This window comes from Dothidotthia symphoricarpi (genome assembly GCF_010015815.1).
Source record: "Dothidotthia symphoricarpi CBS 119687 unplaced genomic scaffold P153scaffold_5, whole genome shotgun sequence".
In the NCBI taxonomy this organism is placed as follows: domain Eukaryota; kingdom Fungi; phylum Ascomycota; class Dothideomycetes; order Pleosporales; family Dothidotthiaceae; genus Dothidotthia; species Dothidotthia symphoricarpi.
Window position 1 is genome coordinate 1508021 of NW_022985012.1, and position 14847 is coordinate 1522867.

The 14847-nt window shown below is 52.9% G+C and overlaps 4 protein-coding genes across 4 annotated transcripts; 2 read left to right on the forward strand and 2 right to left on the reverse strand.

Annotated features, from left to right (window-relative positions):
- The first annotated feature begins 1013 nt into the window (after window positions 1–1013).
- P153DRAFT_364804 (uncharacterized protein) lies at window positions 1014–3809 on the forward strand. Its single transcript, XM_033667683.1, has one exon. The coding sequence runs from the start codon at window positions 1147–1149 to the stop codon at window positions 3688–3690; it is 2544 nt and encodes an 847-aa protein (XP_033526788.1). The 5' UTR covers window positions 1014–1146; the 3' UTR covers window positions 3691–3809.
- A 1028-nt stretch (window positions 3810–4837) lies between these two features.
- P153DRAFT_355010 (uncharacterized protein) lies at window positions 4838–7432 on the reverse strand (the record flags this gene model as incomplete). Its single annotated transcript, XM_033666541.1, has 2 exons — window positions 4838–5288; window positions 5340–7432. The coding sequence occupies 2 exons, from the start codon at window positions 7430–7432 to the stop codon at window positions 4838–4840; spliced, it is 2544 nt and encodes an 847-aa protein (XP_033526789.1).
- Window positions 7433–8639: 1207 nt separating this feature from the next.
- Window positions 8640–10736, forward strand: P153DRAFT_335301 (aquaporin). The gene is made up of 4 exons (XM_033665649.1): window positions 8640–9302; window positions 9365–9665; window positions 9713–9979; window positions 10040–10736. The coding sequence occupies exons 1-4, from the start codon at window positions 8937–8939 to the stop codon at window positions 10384–10386; spliced, it is 1281 nt and encodes a 426-aa protein (XP_033526790.1). The 5' UTR covers window positions 8640–8936; the 3' UTR covers window positions 10387–10736.
- A 1357-nt stretch (window positions 10737–12093) lies between these two features.
- P153DRAFT_285737 (WD40 repeat-like protein) lies at window positions 12094–14044 on the reverse strand (the record flags this gene model as incomplete). The annotated part of the gene is made up of 4 exons (XM_033663418.1): window positions 12094–12945; window positions 12993–13555; window positions 13607–13731; window positions 13791–14044. 4 exons carry the CDS (start codon window positions 14042–14044, stop codon window positions 12094–12096), a joined length of 1794 nt encoding a protein of 597 aa, XP_033526791.1.
- Between the last annotated feature and the right edge of the window lie 803 nt (window positions 14045–14847).

Below are 14847 nucleotides of genomic sequence, written 5' to 3' on the forward strand. Positions count from 1 at the left end.
TGCGACCATTATCTCGACAGATGGTACGTAGGCCGTTATGCAGACAATCCACGCAGTATGCCATGCTGAACAAAAAAAGATCGGAAGATGAATGCTTCATAAGTTAGCTCTTTGCACTTCAGTAAAATAATTCACTGGATGATAATACTTGCTTTACCTAGAAAATATAAAACTATATATACACTCTTTACTTCTAGACCTAATTTTCATGCGTTTATTGTATATTTGTGTGATGAAGAACACGTATGACGTGCAGACACGTTGGTGTTCCTGCGTGTTCTACCACAGACTCGTTTTCAAAATCGGTTACGTGCGAACTTCCCGCCTGCTACATCCCAGGATGTTTCAGCCCAAAGCTAGTGAGCCGAGTGCGGCTCAAGATAGTACGAACTAGGGATCTGACAGCATGGATCTTTGCCACGAGCGTTCCTGGAAACGACACAAAACAATACAATGTGCTCGACTTCTACCGGAAAATTCCACCAACAGTCATGTGGAGTTAATATAACTCATAATTGCCATGGCCATTGCTATGTCTCGACTCGACACGTTATTCCCGATCACTAGGACGGCATCAGATCTCCCGAACGCAAGCTAAGGCGCAATACTATTTTCTGGCATGACCCCAATAACCAGGCTAAATTACTACACAACGTTGGGTCCCAGATCTGGAAGGTCCATTGTGGATCCCTGCAATCCTCTATCGCGTGGAAGACCCTGGCAGATGTGGGGCTCTTTTTTGATCGGCTGGTCATTTGATTGGTGCAATATCCCGAACTTCGCGACAAGAACATGGTAAGCTATTGTTGACCACAGTTTCGATAAACTGGCTAGCTAGGAATATGCGCCAGCGGGAGAATTCCACACTTGCCAAGGGAGAGACGCAGGGGTCAGAGCGACAAGGGTTCTAGGGAACTCTAATTTTGACAGTCTAGCTGACAGTTTCAATACGGGAGGTGATCAAATATATATTGCATGTGGCTTGCTCCAAATGAAGCTTTTGTCTTCAGTCTTCTCTACACATTCACTTTTGGGTTTTATCCCGCTCACATTCACTCTTGGGTTCTATCCCAATCACATTCACTCTTTGGGTTTTTTCAACCCGTCCACAATCGTTGTATATCTTTCACATTCCTTGTTTTCGCCATGAAGGGCATTTCCGTTGTTCTGTTCGGCCTTCAGGCCTCTATTGTCGCTTCATCTGCTCTCCTCCTCCCTGGTTCCGATACTGTTCCCGGTCAACTCGACCAACGCCAGTTGTTGAGCGGGTTATTCGATTTTCTCCTTCCCGGGTTGGCCGTAGTAACCACTTCGAAGACAACATCGACCGTAAAGACAACATCAGCCACCAGCACTTCGACCTCCCACACTTCGACTTCGACTACAAAGACAACGTCCACGGTAAGTACCTCGACCTCGACCGCAAAGACATCGAGTACGTCGACCGCAAAGACAACGAGTACGTCGACCGCAAAGACAACGAGTGCATCGACCGTAAAGACATCGAGTGCATCGACCGCAACACCATCAGCTACATCGACCGCAAAGGTGTCAGCCACATCGACCACAAAGGTATCGACTACATCGACAACTGGGACATCGACCGTAACGTCATTGACGTCAACGGCTTCAACATCCAGCGCAAGTCTCTCTTCGAACGTTACGAGCTCTGCGGCGGCTCCTCAAAACACCACTGTCGCTTTAGATGCTGGGACAATAGACTCGACCATCTTGATTCTCGCACGCGACGCAGACTCAGCCAGACAGGCGAGCTCTGGTCTCAATGGTTACGGTATTCCATTCCAAATCTTGCTTGTACCATCAGATGGTGTTGAGCTCCCAACATTGAACTCGTCTTCTGCGGGTAACTTCGGTGGTTTCATCGCTCTGTCTGGTCTGTCTTACGACTACGGTAACGATAACTGGCGCAGTGCTCTGACAGATGCTCAATGGAGCCAATTGTACTCTTACCAGATCGCTTTCGGCGTGCGCATGGTACAGCTCGACGTTTATCCTCAAGCAGCGTATGGTACCTCTGTCATCGGTAGTTGCTGCGACAGCGGCGTCGAGCAATTAATCTCCTTCAGCAACACCACTGCATTTGCCCAGGCTGGACTCAAGACGGGCGCTGGTATGAGCACTCAAGGCTTGTATCACTACGCCACGGAGATCACCGATCCATCAACCACCTGGGAGGTTGCTCAATTCGCAGCCAACAGCCAGTACAGCAGTCCTTCCACTGCTGGTGTTATCAACAACTTCAGTGGACGGGAGCAGATGGTGTTCTTCACTTCTTGGGCAACAGACTGGTCTCCTACTAGCAACTTCTTGCAACACGCCTTCATCACATGGATGACTCGTGGCTTGTATGCTGGTTACCGCCGCGTCAACCTTAACGCCCAGATCGACGACATGATGCTGAGCACACCAATCTACAACGACGCCAACGGCACAAGGTACCGAGTTACTCCGGGGGATATGTCGACCATCCGAGACTGGGTTCCTACTATCAATGCGAAAATGAACCCAGGCAGCTTCTTCAAGCCTGAGGCTGGCTACAACGGCGATGGTAACCTTATTGAAGTCGATCCTTCCTCCTCGAAGCCAGAGTGTGACCCCCACCCCATCTTTACCGGCTACAACCCCACAACCGCTGAGTTCAAGAAGCCTCTGGGTACTGGAGTTGACCTGTGGCCATCTACTGCGCCGAGCAATTACACCTACAGCTCAGACTGCCTCAACCAGGATGAACTATCGCAATGGTACCAGGTCGCGTCGAACCGCGATCAGCTCATGCACATCAGTCACACATTCACACACGAGCATCTCAACAACGCCACCTACAACGATGTCTACCGGGAGATCAGCTTCAACCAACATTGGCTCAACCAGGTTGGCATTTCTCAGGGAACCTTCTCGCCAAAGGGCCTGATTCCCCCTGCCATCACCGGTCTCCACAACGGTGACGCGCTGCAGGCGTTCTGGGACCTTGGCCTGAGGAACGCTGTTGGCGACAACGCGCGCCCTGCTCTCCGCAACACAGAGAACCCCATGTGGCCTTACATCACCAACACCGCAACTGATGGCTTCGCTGGCTTCACCGTCGTCCCGCGCTGGCCGCTCAGGATCTACTGGGACTGCGATTCCAAGGACTGCACATTGTCGGAGTGGACGAACACTGGGGGTGGAAGCGGCGATTTCGCCAATTTGATCCTGAACGAGAGGAACGATATGATCAGGTACTTCTTCGGCCTCTACCACGATGGAGCCATGTTCCACCAGATCAATCTGCGCTCGACAGGAATGACTCCTTACACCACAGCCGACGGCACCCAGGTTTCCTCTCTGTACCAGACTTGGGTTGAGACCATTGTGCAAGAGTTCACTCGTCTCTCCAACTGGCCCATGATTGCGCTCAAGCAGGATGATTTGGCTACTGCTTTCACAGACCGCATGGCGCGTGACCAGTGCAACTACGCGATGACCTGGAACATGTCCGGTGGCAAGACCACTGGAGTCACTGTTACCGCCGATGGAAACACATGCCCTGTTGCTATTCCCATCACTGTGCCAGGCTCAGTAGTTGACACGAAGGGATTTGTGACGGAGAAGGTTGGAAACGATCCGTTGACTGTTTGGGTCAAGTTGACCGGTTCGCCTGTAACGCTGACGTTGTCGAGCCCACTATGATGAGTTTTTTTAATAGTGCGTATTTCGCCTTTTGTTTTCGAGCGTGTAATCGACAAATTGGATGGATACTGCGAAGTAGTAATTGTATAGACTTTTTCTTTATGAATCAAAACGTTCACTCTTTTTACTTTCTGTGCTGATATCTTCGTGACCTTCCATATATACTTGCTTCTCGTCCGCATCAGTAGGTTGAGCAGCCAGTCGTCAAGAGGCGGCTGATCAGCTCTCTGTTACTATCACTGTGTACCTACACTTACTAATATTTACTGCGTGAAAAGGGACTGGGCATTAGCTTGTACACAGAGTTAATATACTAGATTCTTACTGCGTTGCGTCAATCTGCTTGTACGACGAGCATGAACATGCTATAACCCCAAATAATATGCTTATTTTTTGAGCGTGTCCAAGGCATGGAACAAGACCTCAACTTGCAAAGGTGACTTTGATGTAGTTTGAGCCATTTTGCTTCGATCACAAATTACTCATAAGCTTCTAGATTATGTGTCTTTGCTGTAAACACGACTTTAACGTAAGACTAATCTGTTCGCTCGGTCAGTGACGAGCGCCAACGCAACATCCGAAAAGAGCAGCAAAGACATCGGTACAACGCAAGACCCGGGCAGTAACTGTTGCCATTATAACCTGTAACCGTTATTTGTTTCTTGAGATTGTGTGAGTTAGCGTAGTAGCAAGGACATGAGACTAAACGCGTGGTGTACCAAGACCACAACAACCGTGACAACAATGACAACAACGATGTATCGATCTAAAACGTTCCACCCGTTCTCTTCTCTGTGGCGAAGCTCCTTCAAAGTTAGCAGTATAACATGCAATAGTGTGATGCAGTAGACGAGCCTCAGCAGATATCAAACTTCTATACCGGGTATGCTTTCCCAATTTGAAAGTAGATATGTCAGCAACCGTGAAGTAGGTGATCAAAAGACGATATGACAAATAGAGGAACACTCTTCTTCCCAGAACATGTCAGTTCATATACGTGAGAAATTTCATTTTCTCAAGAACGCCATGTCCCAAGACCTATTACTAGTACTCAATGCAACGCCATCGACTCTCACCGGGGTATATACCATCCCATACGCTTCAAAACTTGCGTCAAGTCAGAAGCCCCACTACAAAGCAGTACCGCTTATCGATCTCTATCAACATCCTCAGGGGGTACTCTTCTCTGAAGTCCTGTCGTGTTCCAAACAGCCTCGAATCCGCGCCAAACCACAGTGGAGACAGTGGAACTCAGATCGCGTACGGAACTACTCAGTTCAGCGACCCTACTCCCGGGGATATCCTGCGGAGGTGCTTGTGTATCGTCTCCAGACCAGTTGGCTTCGACGTCATCGTGAACATCGTCTGAGTAGGCGGCTGGTGCAGATGTAGAGATAGGTACCGGCTGGGAAGCCGAAGGGGAATCGTTGCGAGTCTCAATCGCCTGGGTCTGGATGTCGTCTACGTTGTCTGGAGCCTGAGCCGAGCGTATTGGCGAAGAGGAGCGCATACGGTCGTGGTAAGACTGAGATAGAGAGCGTACCACATCACCCTTGCAGATGGGGCACGTCCTACGGCGTGTGACGAGCCAGGGAGTTCTGAGGGGTTGTTAGAGATATGTGAGATGATATGGGAGAGTGGTGACTTACATGCAATCCGCGTGGAATTCATGACCACACGGTAAACTCATGACCTGACTGATGCCATCTTCATACTCCTCCAAACATACGACACATTCTCTCTGCCGACCACCGTATCGACGTCGCCACTCCGCCAATCCTGTTTCTCGCTTCTCCTCCTCGCGGGTGCGAGGTCCGTGCTGGACAGAGGAAGAAGTAGTTGGCAGATTAGACTCGGTTTGGGAGCGTCGCCGAGGCAACGACGAGGTTGGTTGAGTTGGAGAACGTTGTAAGAGAGGAGTTGTTGGTGTAGCTGTTTCGGAGGATGTAGACGGTGAAGAGGATGAGTCGCTGATGGTGTGGTAGGTTCTGACAGGAAGACGCTCGACTACTGACTTCGGCGCTCTCCAGCGCCGGCGCCTGATACGGGAACGGAGAAGAAGAAGTGCATATACAACAGTCAAAGTGACCAAAGGACTGACGACAAGAACAAGCAGTGTATCGAAGAATGGACTTGTCGAGACACTTGTTGGTGTGAGGGTGACCCAAAGCCCTTCGTGTTGTTCTGGTTCGTTGAATGATGTCTCAACTTGTTTGATGTTAGCCCTGGTGATGGATGTAACACTTCTTATATTTGCATGTCCTGGGCCAGGGTTCATAGAAGTGACCTTCTTCGAGCCGAACCACCCGCTCCACCATGTCTTGCGATCATGACTGGGGCTAGTATATGTGTACTCGCCACTCCCAGGTAGAACACTCCCACCTTTTGTAGTACTTGTTGACATGGGACTGGTCTTGGATTGAACCCTGTTTGTCGACGATGGCGTGGGTAGAAGAGCAGCGTCTCGCCAGTCTTGCTTGCCGATGACGAAGCCGTCTGGGACTGCTGTAGATGTCGAGACGGCTGCTGCAATTCTCGTTTTGATGGGTTTTTCATCGTCGTCCCAGTCTTCGGTCTGGACCCAGTCAAGATCTCCACTGCCGGGAAGTCTTCGACTGCCAGCTACTGGGGGCTGATCGTCGCTGCCTAGACCCAGAGCGACCAACAACGAATGAAACCAACCTTGCTCTTTCACGCCTGTTAGGGTTGACTTGCTCGCCATCTCAGTTTCTTGTTTTCCAGCTTTGGAGGTGGGGGTAGACATTGCTGTGCTCTTTGAGGGCGTAAACTCGCCTTGTTTGCTGGTCTTCTTCATTTCCTTTGCGTCTTTTTTGTCATCGGAAGAAGTCAGTCTCGTGGTACCAGCAGGCGGGAAGTCCCCAGATGTGCGATCTGACGGTAGGAGAGATGACAACAGATGGGCCGTCGTATGCGAGGTGAAGAGCGACGGGATGGTGACGTTTGACGTGTCTCCTTTAGCGTACATTCTGATAAGCCCTCCACCGCGCACATCGTCACCAATAATAACAGCAACCCCCCCGCGTTTCTGTGCCCATTCCACTTTTGCCAGGAACCCACAGCCGCCTCTTCTCAAGAGCACCACTTTTCCTGTGATTTCTGCGCTTTCCTGCAACGACTGGATATCGGCGTGGCCCAGAATCTGTCCCTTATACTGTGCAGCTTTGCGAGAATCCTGGGGCGGCTGATGCAGGTGGTCGTCGGTCCCGTCCTTGGGTGTTGAGGATTTGGAAGCGTCAGTAACTTCTCTTCCCAGGATTCTTCTTCTTGGTGCGTTCTTCTTCTCATCCAGAGGTCCGTTTGCTTGGCTCCTGGCGTAGGCAGTCGGCTTGGGGCCACTCAACAGGCGGTCGCCACTGTCTTCCCAGTCTGGAATATCGCTGCAGCCCAACTCGCCGTTTCCCATCATCTCGTCCCCAAACCCACTGCCGATCCAGAGGGGGCTGCTGAGACCATCTTTTGGCAGGGGCGGCCCGAACGCGGCGGGTCGTGCGAGGAAGAAGGTCGAGTTGTCGTCGGTCAGGCTGATGATGGCGGAAGGCGGGAATAGCGAGCTGGGTGACGTGAAGGCAACTAAGGGTTTGAAGCGGCCATGGTGGCGCGTGGCTGAGGCTGAGGCTCCTTCGAGGCGCTCGTCTTGTCCTGTGCCGAGCGTGACATAGAGGAGCAGCGTGACGGCGAGCAGGCTCGTGGATAGCGCGAGCAGCAGGCGAAGCGGGCGCATACTGGCGAGGTGTGTCGGACAGCAGGGTGTGCTGGAGCTCTGCTGCGATCAAGGCATGGGGCAGCTGGCTGAATCAGCCGCGTCGTGGGCCTCTCCCCGCGCTGTATGGGGGAGGGGCTGCAGGTGCAGGTAACGTGCGTGGATAGATGATGCGGTCATACGACAGCGGGGAGATATCACGGTTGACGACTGCACATGGACACGGCGCGCAGGGCTGAGACCGAGGCCGAGGCTGAGGCTGAGGCTGGAATATGGAGCGTGAAAACCTGACTAAGGACTGAGCCAAGGTGAGCAGAGCGTCGCGAACGTGCTCTGTCAGAAAGGCTGCCGCTGCCGTTGTTGTCGTGCGCGCCCGTCGACGATCGCCGCCACTAAGCCGCCAAGCCTCGTTCCAGCCCGCGGGCGAATACACTGCGTCATTGCCCCATCACCAGCCTCACGCACCTCGACCATAGCCACTGTGCTTGGAGGGAGATGTGCCGACAGAGGTTGTCTCACCCCCTTTGGGAAGTGGGCACGCTAAATGCAGGCGTCCAGCTCTTGAAGCAGAAGAACCAGGCTTGCGTCGTACAACCCCTGATGGACTAGACCGGCCTCCCTGCAAAACTGCAAAACGCGGCTCCTGCTGCGGTAATGAAGAAAAAGTAGCTCACTGAGCATCTGCATGGCGCCGTCACAGCCGTACGCGCACGTTCTGCGCCGTGTGTGGCAGTCGTGGTTGAGCGCGGTGGCACCTGGCACCTTCCCCGTCCATGGCCATGGCAGCACAGTAACTGCACGCGAGAAACGTTGGCGGCGTTCAGGCTAGGATCGCGACAACGTACAAGCCGTCCAAAACCATGCCAGATGTGACGAAGTCTTCGTCGCAGCGCTACGCACGTCCCCCAGCCGCATGCGCTCTAAACGGTGCGTAGAGTTTACCAATTCATGTCGTTTTGATGCTAGCGCCTCCCACCTACGTGCGTGACGCCTCGATACGGCTTCTGTAACCCTGTATTTGGCAGAAAAGCCATAGAGCGCTGGGGGATCTCGACATGGGTAGCATGATCTGCTACCGGGATCTATCGCAGATTGGTGCGACCATCGCCCTTTCCGTCTGTGAATTGCATCTTAGTCCACTTCGCCATGAGGCAGCTCGAGGAAAGCACCACAGTCCATCTGTCATCGTGCCTTTGCGCTTGCAGACGCTCACCTGCCCCATCGGCCACCGGCAATGTCGTCACCAAATCTCCCTCCCAACCGTTGGCCTTACCTCTCCCTACTTTATACCCTCCATAACCTCTCGTTACCCACCTACCACCAGTTCCTACACCCTTGCCCTTGTGCTCTCTCTGCCCTACCTCTATCCCTTCTCCTGTTCCTATTCGTATCCTTCTAGCTGCATTGCCGATCCTAGCCATCTTCCACTGCATCACACTTCCTAGAGGCCTTGGGAATCCTCACCTCCTTACCTCACCACCACTCCCACCTCACACCAGTAGCCGCCTCACCGGGAGCGACCGTTATGGACGTCGTACGCCCCACCGTCAGGCCGGCGGAGAGTTTCATAGTGTTGCCTGGAATGAAGCCAACGTACAACACCTCCGACCCACATGGCTCTTCAAAGCCAGTCATGGAGAAGCGTCTTGCAGGCTTGGGATGGGTTCCTAACAAGATCCGCCATCTCGTGATTGCCTGCATAGGAGAGTTTGTCGGAACATTCCTCTTCTTATTCTTCGCCTACACTGGCACACAAGTTGCCAATAACCTCCTTGGCGACAACCCAATGAACGTGGGAACACTCATCTACATCTCGCTTTCCTTCGGCTTCTCACTCATGGTCAATGTCTGGGTCTTCTTCCGCATCAGTGGTGGTTTGTTCAACCCGGCTGTAAGTGCTCCGATACTCTATCCAGACTCGACATCCATCAATGGCTGACACAATCTCTTCAGGTCACCATCGCCATGGCACTTATCGGAGCAGTTGACTGGATCAAAGCTGGATTGCTCATCGTCACGCAAATCGTTGGTGGTATCGCCGCTGCTGGAATCGTCTCAGTACTGTTCCCCGGTCCCCTGTCTGTTCGAACGACTCTTAGTTCGGGTACTTCGATCACCCGGGGCTTGTTCATTGAGATGTTCTTGACGGCCCAACTCGTCTTCTGCATTTTCATGCTGGCAGCCGAGAAGCACAGGTCCACCTTCCTCGCTCCGATTGGTATCGGCTTTTCGCTGTTCATTGCCGAGCTTGCTGGTAAATAGTCTACAGAGAGACCGTCTTCATCGCTAACACACACACAGGTGTCTATTACACTGGAGGATCTCTGAATCCTGCTCGCTCCTTTGGTCCCAGTGTCATCCTGGGTAGATTCTACTCCTACCACTGGATCTACTGGGTTGGACCTTTGCTCGGTTCCCTCGTGGCAGTCATATTCTACCGCCTGATCAAGGTTCTCGAGTACGAGACTGCCAACCCTGATGCCGAGAGCGATGGTCATGACCACGCCCACAGCATTAGCAGCCGCCCCAACACAGGCAACACAGGCAATGGTCTTCGCCCGATGTCATGTATGTCCTGAGCCGTCTTTTCATACTCACCACTTGATTAGCCTTGCTGACAATCTCTAGCTGGCGACAACATGGACGGAACTGATGAGAGGGACTTTGCATCTCAGTTCAACAGACCAGCCCGCAAGATGGCCCATCGTTCAACAACAGCCAACCGACTCTCGCATCACAACAATGCTTCAGCAGAGACTGCCGTTGGCAACCCTATCACACCTCCCGCAGCGCACAAGTTTGGCGGCGACGGCTACCGCACCGATAGCGCTAGCAACTCCCCAGCAACAGTAGTCCCCCATGTCGGTACTGTACCTCGATCCAACAATCGCTTCTCGTCCCACACCGAGTATGAGATGGCAAACGATGTCGGCTACCGCAGCGGCCCGAGCACAGAGTCGGGAGGCAGGTCGTAGTCTGGCTCTTCGTCTTCTCCCGGGTCGAGTTCGACATCGAGTTCGAAATCGAGCTCGAAATCGAGCTCAACATCGAGCGACTGACATGAGAAGCCACAGCGCGGTTGTAGTGACGGTATCCTGTACTGGCCGTGCTGTTGGCTTCCAGGGTTCGTTCTCAGGGCTATCTTCTGTCCTGGGTGAAAGGTATTGATGAATGGTGGCACCGTCGTGTTTCTTCATTTTTAGCAGGGCGTTCTTTAGGGAGGCAAGCACACATGGGTGGATTGACGGGCCAAGTATTTGGCCTGCTGTGTTTTCGCATGGGAAAATGGGTCATGGGTCATGAGTTATGAATCATGAAAAAGCGTAATATCTTAAATGCGAGTATCGTCAATGTATCCTGTTTGACTAAAATGTTTTGTGATGTTTGACACTCAACATCGACCTGAGAGGTATTGACATATCCTCTCTCTTCCATTCGAATTGATAACATTGTTTGATATGCACCTGCGCCTCTCACTCCGTATCAAAGCACTGACGCACTGTCATTCCAGGTCCGAGAAACGAAAGTTCTTCATGGTGTCCAATAGCGCGCACCGTATTCGAAATTACACAATGATGTAATGAATCAAGGGGTTTGTTGTCGTTCTGGTACACTAGAGGGCATTGGCGATGACGGTAACGATATATCGAAGTGTACACACAATAGAGTGACTAGATCGTATCAGTAGTCGTAGTACAAAAAATGGTGTTTTGATGACGATGTTCCATCGTGGGAATGGCTTTTCGTTAGGTTGTAAGAAATCACTCTTGTGCTTTGTTGTTGTGTTTTTTGTGTGGACTGAGGGTGTGATGTTTGGGGGGAGGGGCGTGTGATAAGGGATGGGCAGCCAAGTGAGAGGAGTGGTTGGTGGTGGTGGTGAGGAGGTTGTTTGTGTGTGTGAAGTGAGCTTGTACGCGCGGTGCGGTGAACCAGAGAAAATGTGAGAGTAGTCGTGATTTTGATTCTGAATCCGAGTGTCAGGACTCGTAGTCAATTAGCTAACGTGGTCGAGGAAGAAGCAAGTAAAGCAAGCAAGCAAGCAATGGTTGACATTGCATAATATTGCATCGCATCAGAACCAGACAAGTCAAGTCAAGTCAAGTCCAGCCGTCAACTCCCATCCCTCCCTCCCTCTCTGCATACCACTCCATGCGTCTCCAACCCAGCAGATGGATAAAGAAGAAGACGAAAAAAAAGAAAAAAGAAAAAAGCCAGACCAAAAAGGCATCAAATAACCCCAAAGATTTTCCGCGCAACACGCCTAAAAAAAACGCCATGATCGTGAATATGCATTTCGAAAATCCCGCCCAAAGAAAAATGCAGCATGTGCCTAGAAACTCCATGGTTCGGTGTGGTATTCGCCCCCGCTTTCCGTTCTCCTAAACGCCCAAAATGCATGCATGCCCCCAGCCCGGTCCGGTTGTGGTGGATGCGGAGTAGGGAGATGGCAAAGTCGTCATTGGGGCCGTGGGAGATTGTGTGGAATGGATGGAGTGACTGAAGCGGAGTGCCTTTGCAGTGAATAGATCGGTGATGTATCGTGATATAGTACACAGATGTACACGTATTCATCAGTGGTGATCGGGACGGACAGGGAATGTCCGTCTGCACTGTAGGTCAGGTTCAGTCCTGATACACTTGTATCAGCAACGAGAATATATTCCAGCAAGCGAAGAGATCAGCTAGCGGATAACGCCCCAGCTGTCCATGCTGCTGAGGCCGCCGGTGCGTTCCTTTTTCTTGAACGCGTTCCAGAAGCGGAGTGTCTCGTCGCCGGCGCCTGTCACGATGACCTGGCCGTCTGGACTCATCGCTAGGTAGAGGACGCGGTATGTGTGACCTGTTAGGGAGACGACCTGCTGCATGCTGGGGTATTTCCAGACGATGATCTGGTTCTGGCTGTAGCCGTGTGTGGAGACGATTTCGTTGCTGTTCTTCGACCACGCGAGATTGCACACCTGACTGCCTGTGTCGAGGCTGTTTATCAGGTTTGCGGGTGCCATGGGGGATATTGGCACGTTGCTGGTGCTTGAAGCGGATGCTGCGGCTGATGCGGCGGCTAGTGAGGAGGCCGAGGGGCCGTTGGGCGATATTAATGTATTCCAGAATTTGATCGTTCGGTCTGCGGTACCACCACCACTGGCCAAAAGTCCGCGCTGATGTGGGCTCCAAGCAATGGCTTTGACGGCGGCTTGGTGTTCGCTCCACTTGAAAGTAGGCTCTTCGTTGAGTTTTTCCCAGACCATGAGTTTGTTGTCGTTTCCTCCAGAAGCGAGCTGCTGGTCCTCGTGGTTCCATTTTAACCCACAGACCTCTTGCTTGTGCCCAACAAGCTTGCGGAACCACTGTTCTGGTTGTCGAACATCGCGATGGTATATAGTTCGATCTCTTGACCCTGATGTGAGGATGTGCTCGTTCCACGCAAGGGCGCCGACACGAGCAGTGTGGCCAGTCATCGTGCGTAGCCGACGTTGAGTTTGGGCGTCCCAGATCTGCACCTGACCTCGATTTGTGCCAATGGCTATATGTGAACCCTACTTTGCGTTAGTTGAAGTCAGTTAGAAGAACCGCGAAAACTCACTCGTTGTATCCAGTTCACGCTCGTGACCGAGTCATCAGCCAGTTCGCAAAGCTTAGTCACCCGGCCACTGCTAGAATTCCACATGTACACGCATGACCCCAGCCCAACGCCAAGAGTGCCTTGACTGCCCCAGTCGACAAGATTGAGGTAAAAGTCATCGGCGAGATCTGGTGCATCTAGGACCTTGTACGGTACTTTGGAGACAGCCCGTGGCGCTCGTTGGGGACTGAGCAGCATGCGCTGACTGCTATACTTGATGGGCGAAAGACTATAGAGATCGGAGCGCGCATTGAGATTGAGTACGCCCTGTCGACTTGAAGGTGTCCGTGATGGTGTTGGTTGCCCTGAGTAGGAGAAAAGATTCTTGTGTGGAGTGGATGGGGTTAGCGTGGGTGGTGGTGGTAGTGATATTGTGGTCCTGGCTGGGGGAGTGTGTGAGCGAGCTCCCGTCCGTGTGTTACCACTATCTGACGGAGATAAGCGTTGAGATAGTGATTGTGGTACAGAGCCCTCGAACATCTCCTGGCGCAGCACCGCAGAGTATGTGCGGTTCGCTTCTTCGGCTAAGATGATGTCAGACGTTTCTCACACGAAGTGACTCGACCAATGCTCACTTTTTTGGAAGTGCAGCTCATTATGGGGAGCGCGCCGTGCCTTGGAAGGCGTTGCGGGTGATCCGTCGTCGTGGAGGAGGTTGAAGCTGGCCTGGAGGTCTTGGCCCGCGCGGTTTGGAATGAATCTGGATGTTGCGTTAGCCTTCTGACATTGCGCTTATGCGCCACGCTGCCAAACACTCACCTGTCGCCGTATATTCGCGGGCGCTTTCGGCTGGGGCTGGTTGTTGGCGTCCGCTCTCGCACTCGCCCAGCCTGCTCAAACTGCTCCAGTGCTTTTGATAGTGCCGAGGCATCTACTGGCTCTGAGCCTCGATCGCGTGTGCTGGGCGCAAACGCAGACTGGCTGCGCTTGTGTGTGGCAGTCGGGGGCGTCTTGGACTCTGGCGGGGAGATCAGCGCCGGCGTCGCAAGACCTTCTTCGATGCGTGCAGCCATCATGGCGCTCTCCTCGGCTTTCTTGCGTGTCATCATCGTGAGTGCGCTGTACGGTGGTTGCTGGTGGCGCGCGGCAGATGGAGGTGGTAGTGTTGTCGCGGTGACGGTTGCGGCGGGGTGAGGGGAGTCGTGATGTCCAAGTCGCAGATTTCGCGCGGGTTGGCGGGGCAGCGGTCGCCTGGAGACAAGTGAAGGCAGGTAGGCAGACGGCTGAGGCGGATCGTGGGTGAAGTCGACTTCTGGCGATTGCGACGAATGGTAACCCCTGGTCTCGGTGTCCCAGCTCTTCTCCAGCGGCAGGCGTCGGCGCAAAAACCCCGGTAGTATTCTGTTTTTCAGCCGGATCCGGTGTGCATGGCAGTGCTGGCGTCGCTATTATGTATGTCGTGGGCGCGGTGGAGGTGGGGCGGCCGGAGGTATGTTGTGAGGGCGAAGCTTGGACTGGGGTCGCAAACGACGAGCAGAGCAACGAAACGAACGAGGGCGCGGACGACGTGGGTGCGTGGTAAATTTCCGATGCAGATCAACCTCGAGACGGGCGCACAGTGTTGGCTAGGAATATCGTCGTGGCGGCGACTGGACGGACGGTGAAACGAGCGTGTCTTTGCGCGTCGCCGTGCCTTTGTTGTTTGGCCTCTCGTTGTTTTGGCCTGTTGTGATGGTCCCCTTCCCACGCGTTGCCCGCCCATAGCCAATCACGACCCCTGCACCCAACGCTCTTGGAGAGCACCAATGCAAGGCGAGATCGCCTCTTCGTGCCTTCCGTGACGTTACCCCACACCGCCGCGACCCTCTCCAGACGC

Excerpts from the sequence above, each read along its gene's own strand:
- P153DRAFT_364804 (XM_033667683.1), top strand. The coding sequence starts at position 1,147 with ATGAAGGGCATTTCCGTTGTTCTGTTCGGCCTTCAGGCCTCTATTGTC.
- P153DRAFT_335301 (XM_033665649.1), top strand. The coding sequence starts at position 8,937 with ATGGACGTCGTACGCCCCACCGTCAGGCCGGCGGAGAGTTTCATAGTG. Across the intron at positions 9,666-9,712 it reads GTTCATTGCCGAGCTTGCTG|GTGTCTATTACACTGGAGGA; the intron begins GTAAATAGTCTA and ends ACACACACACAG. Across the intron at positions 9,980-10,039 it reads TGGTCTTCGCCCGATGTCAT|CTGGCGACAACATGGACGGA; the intron begins GTATGTCCTGAG and ends GACAATCTCTAG.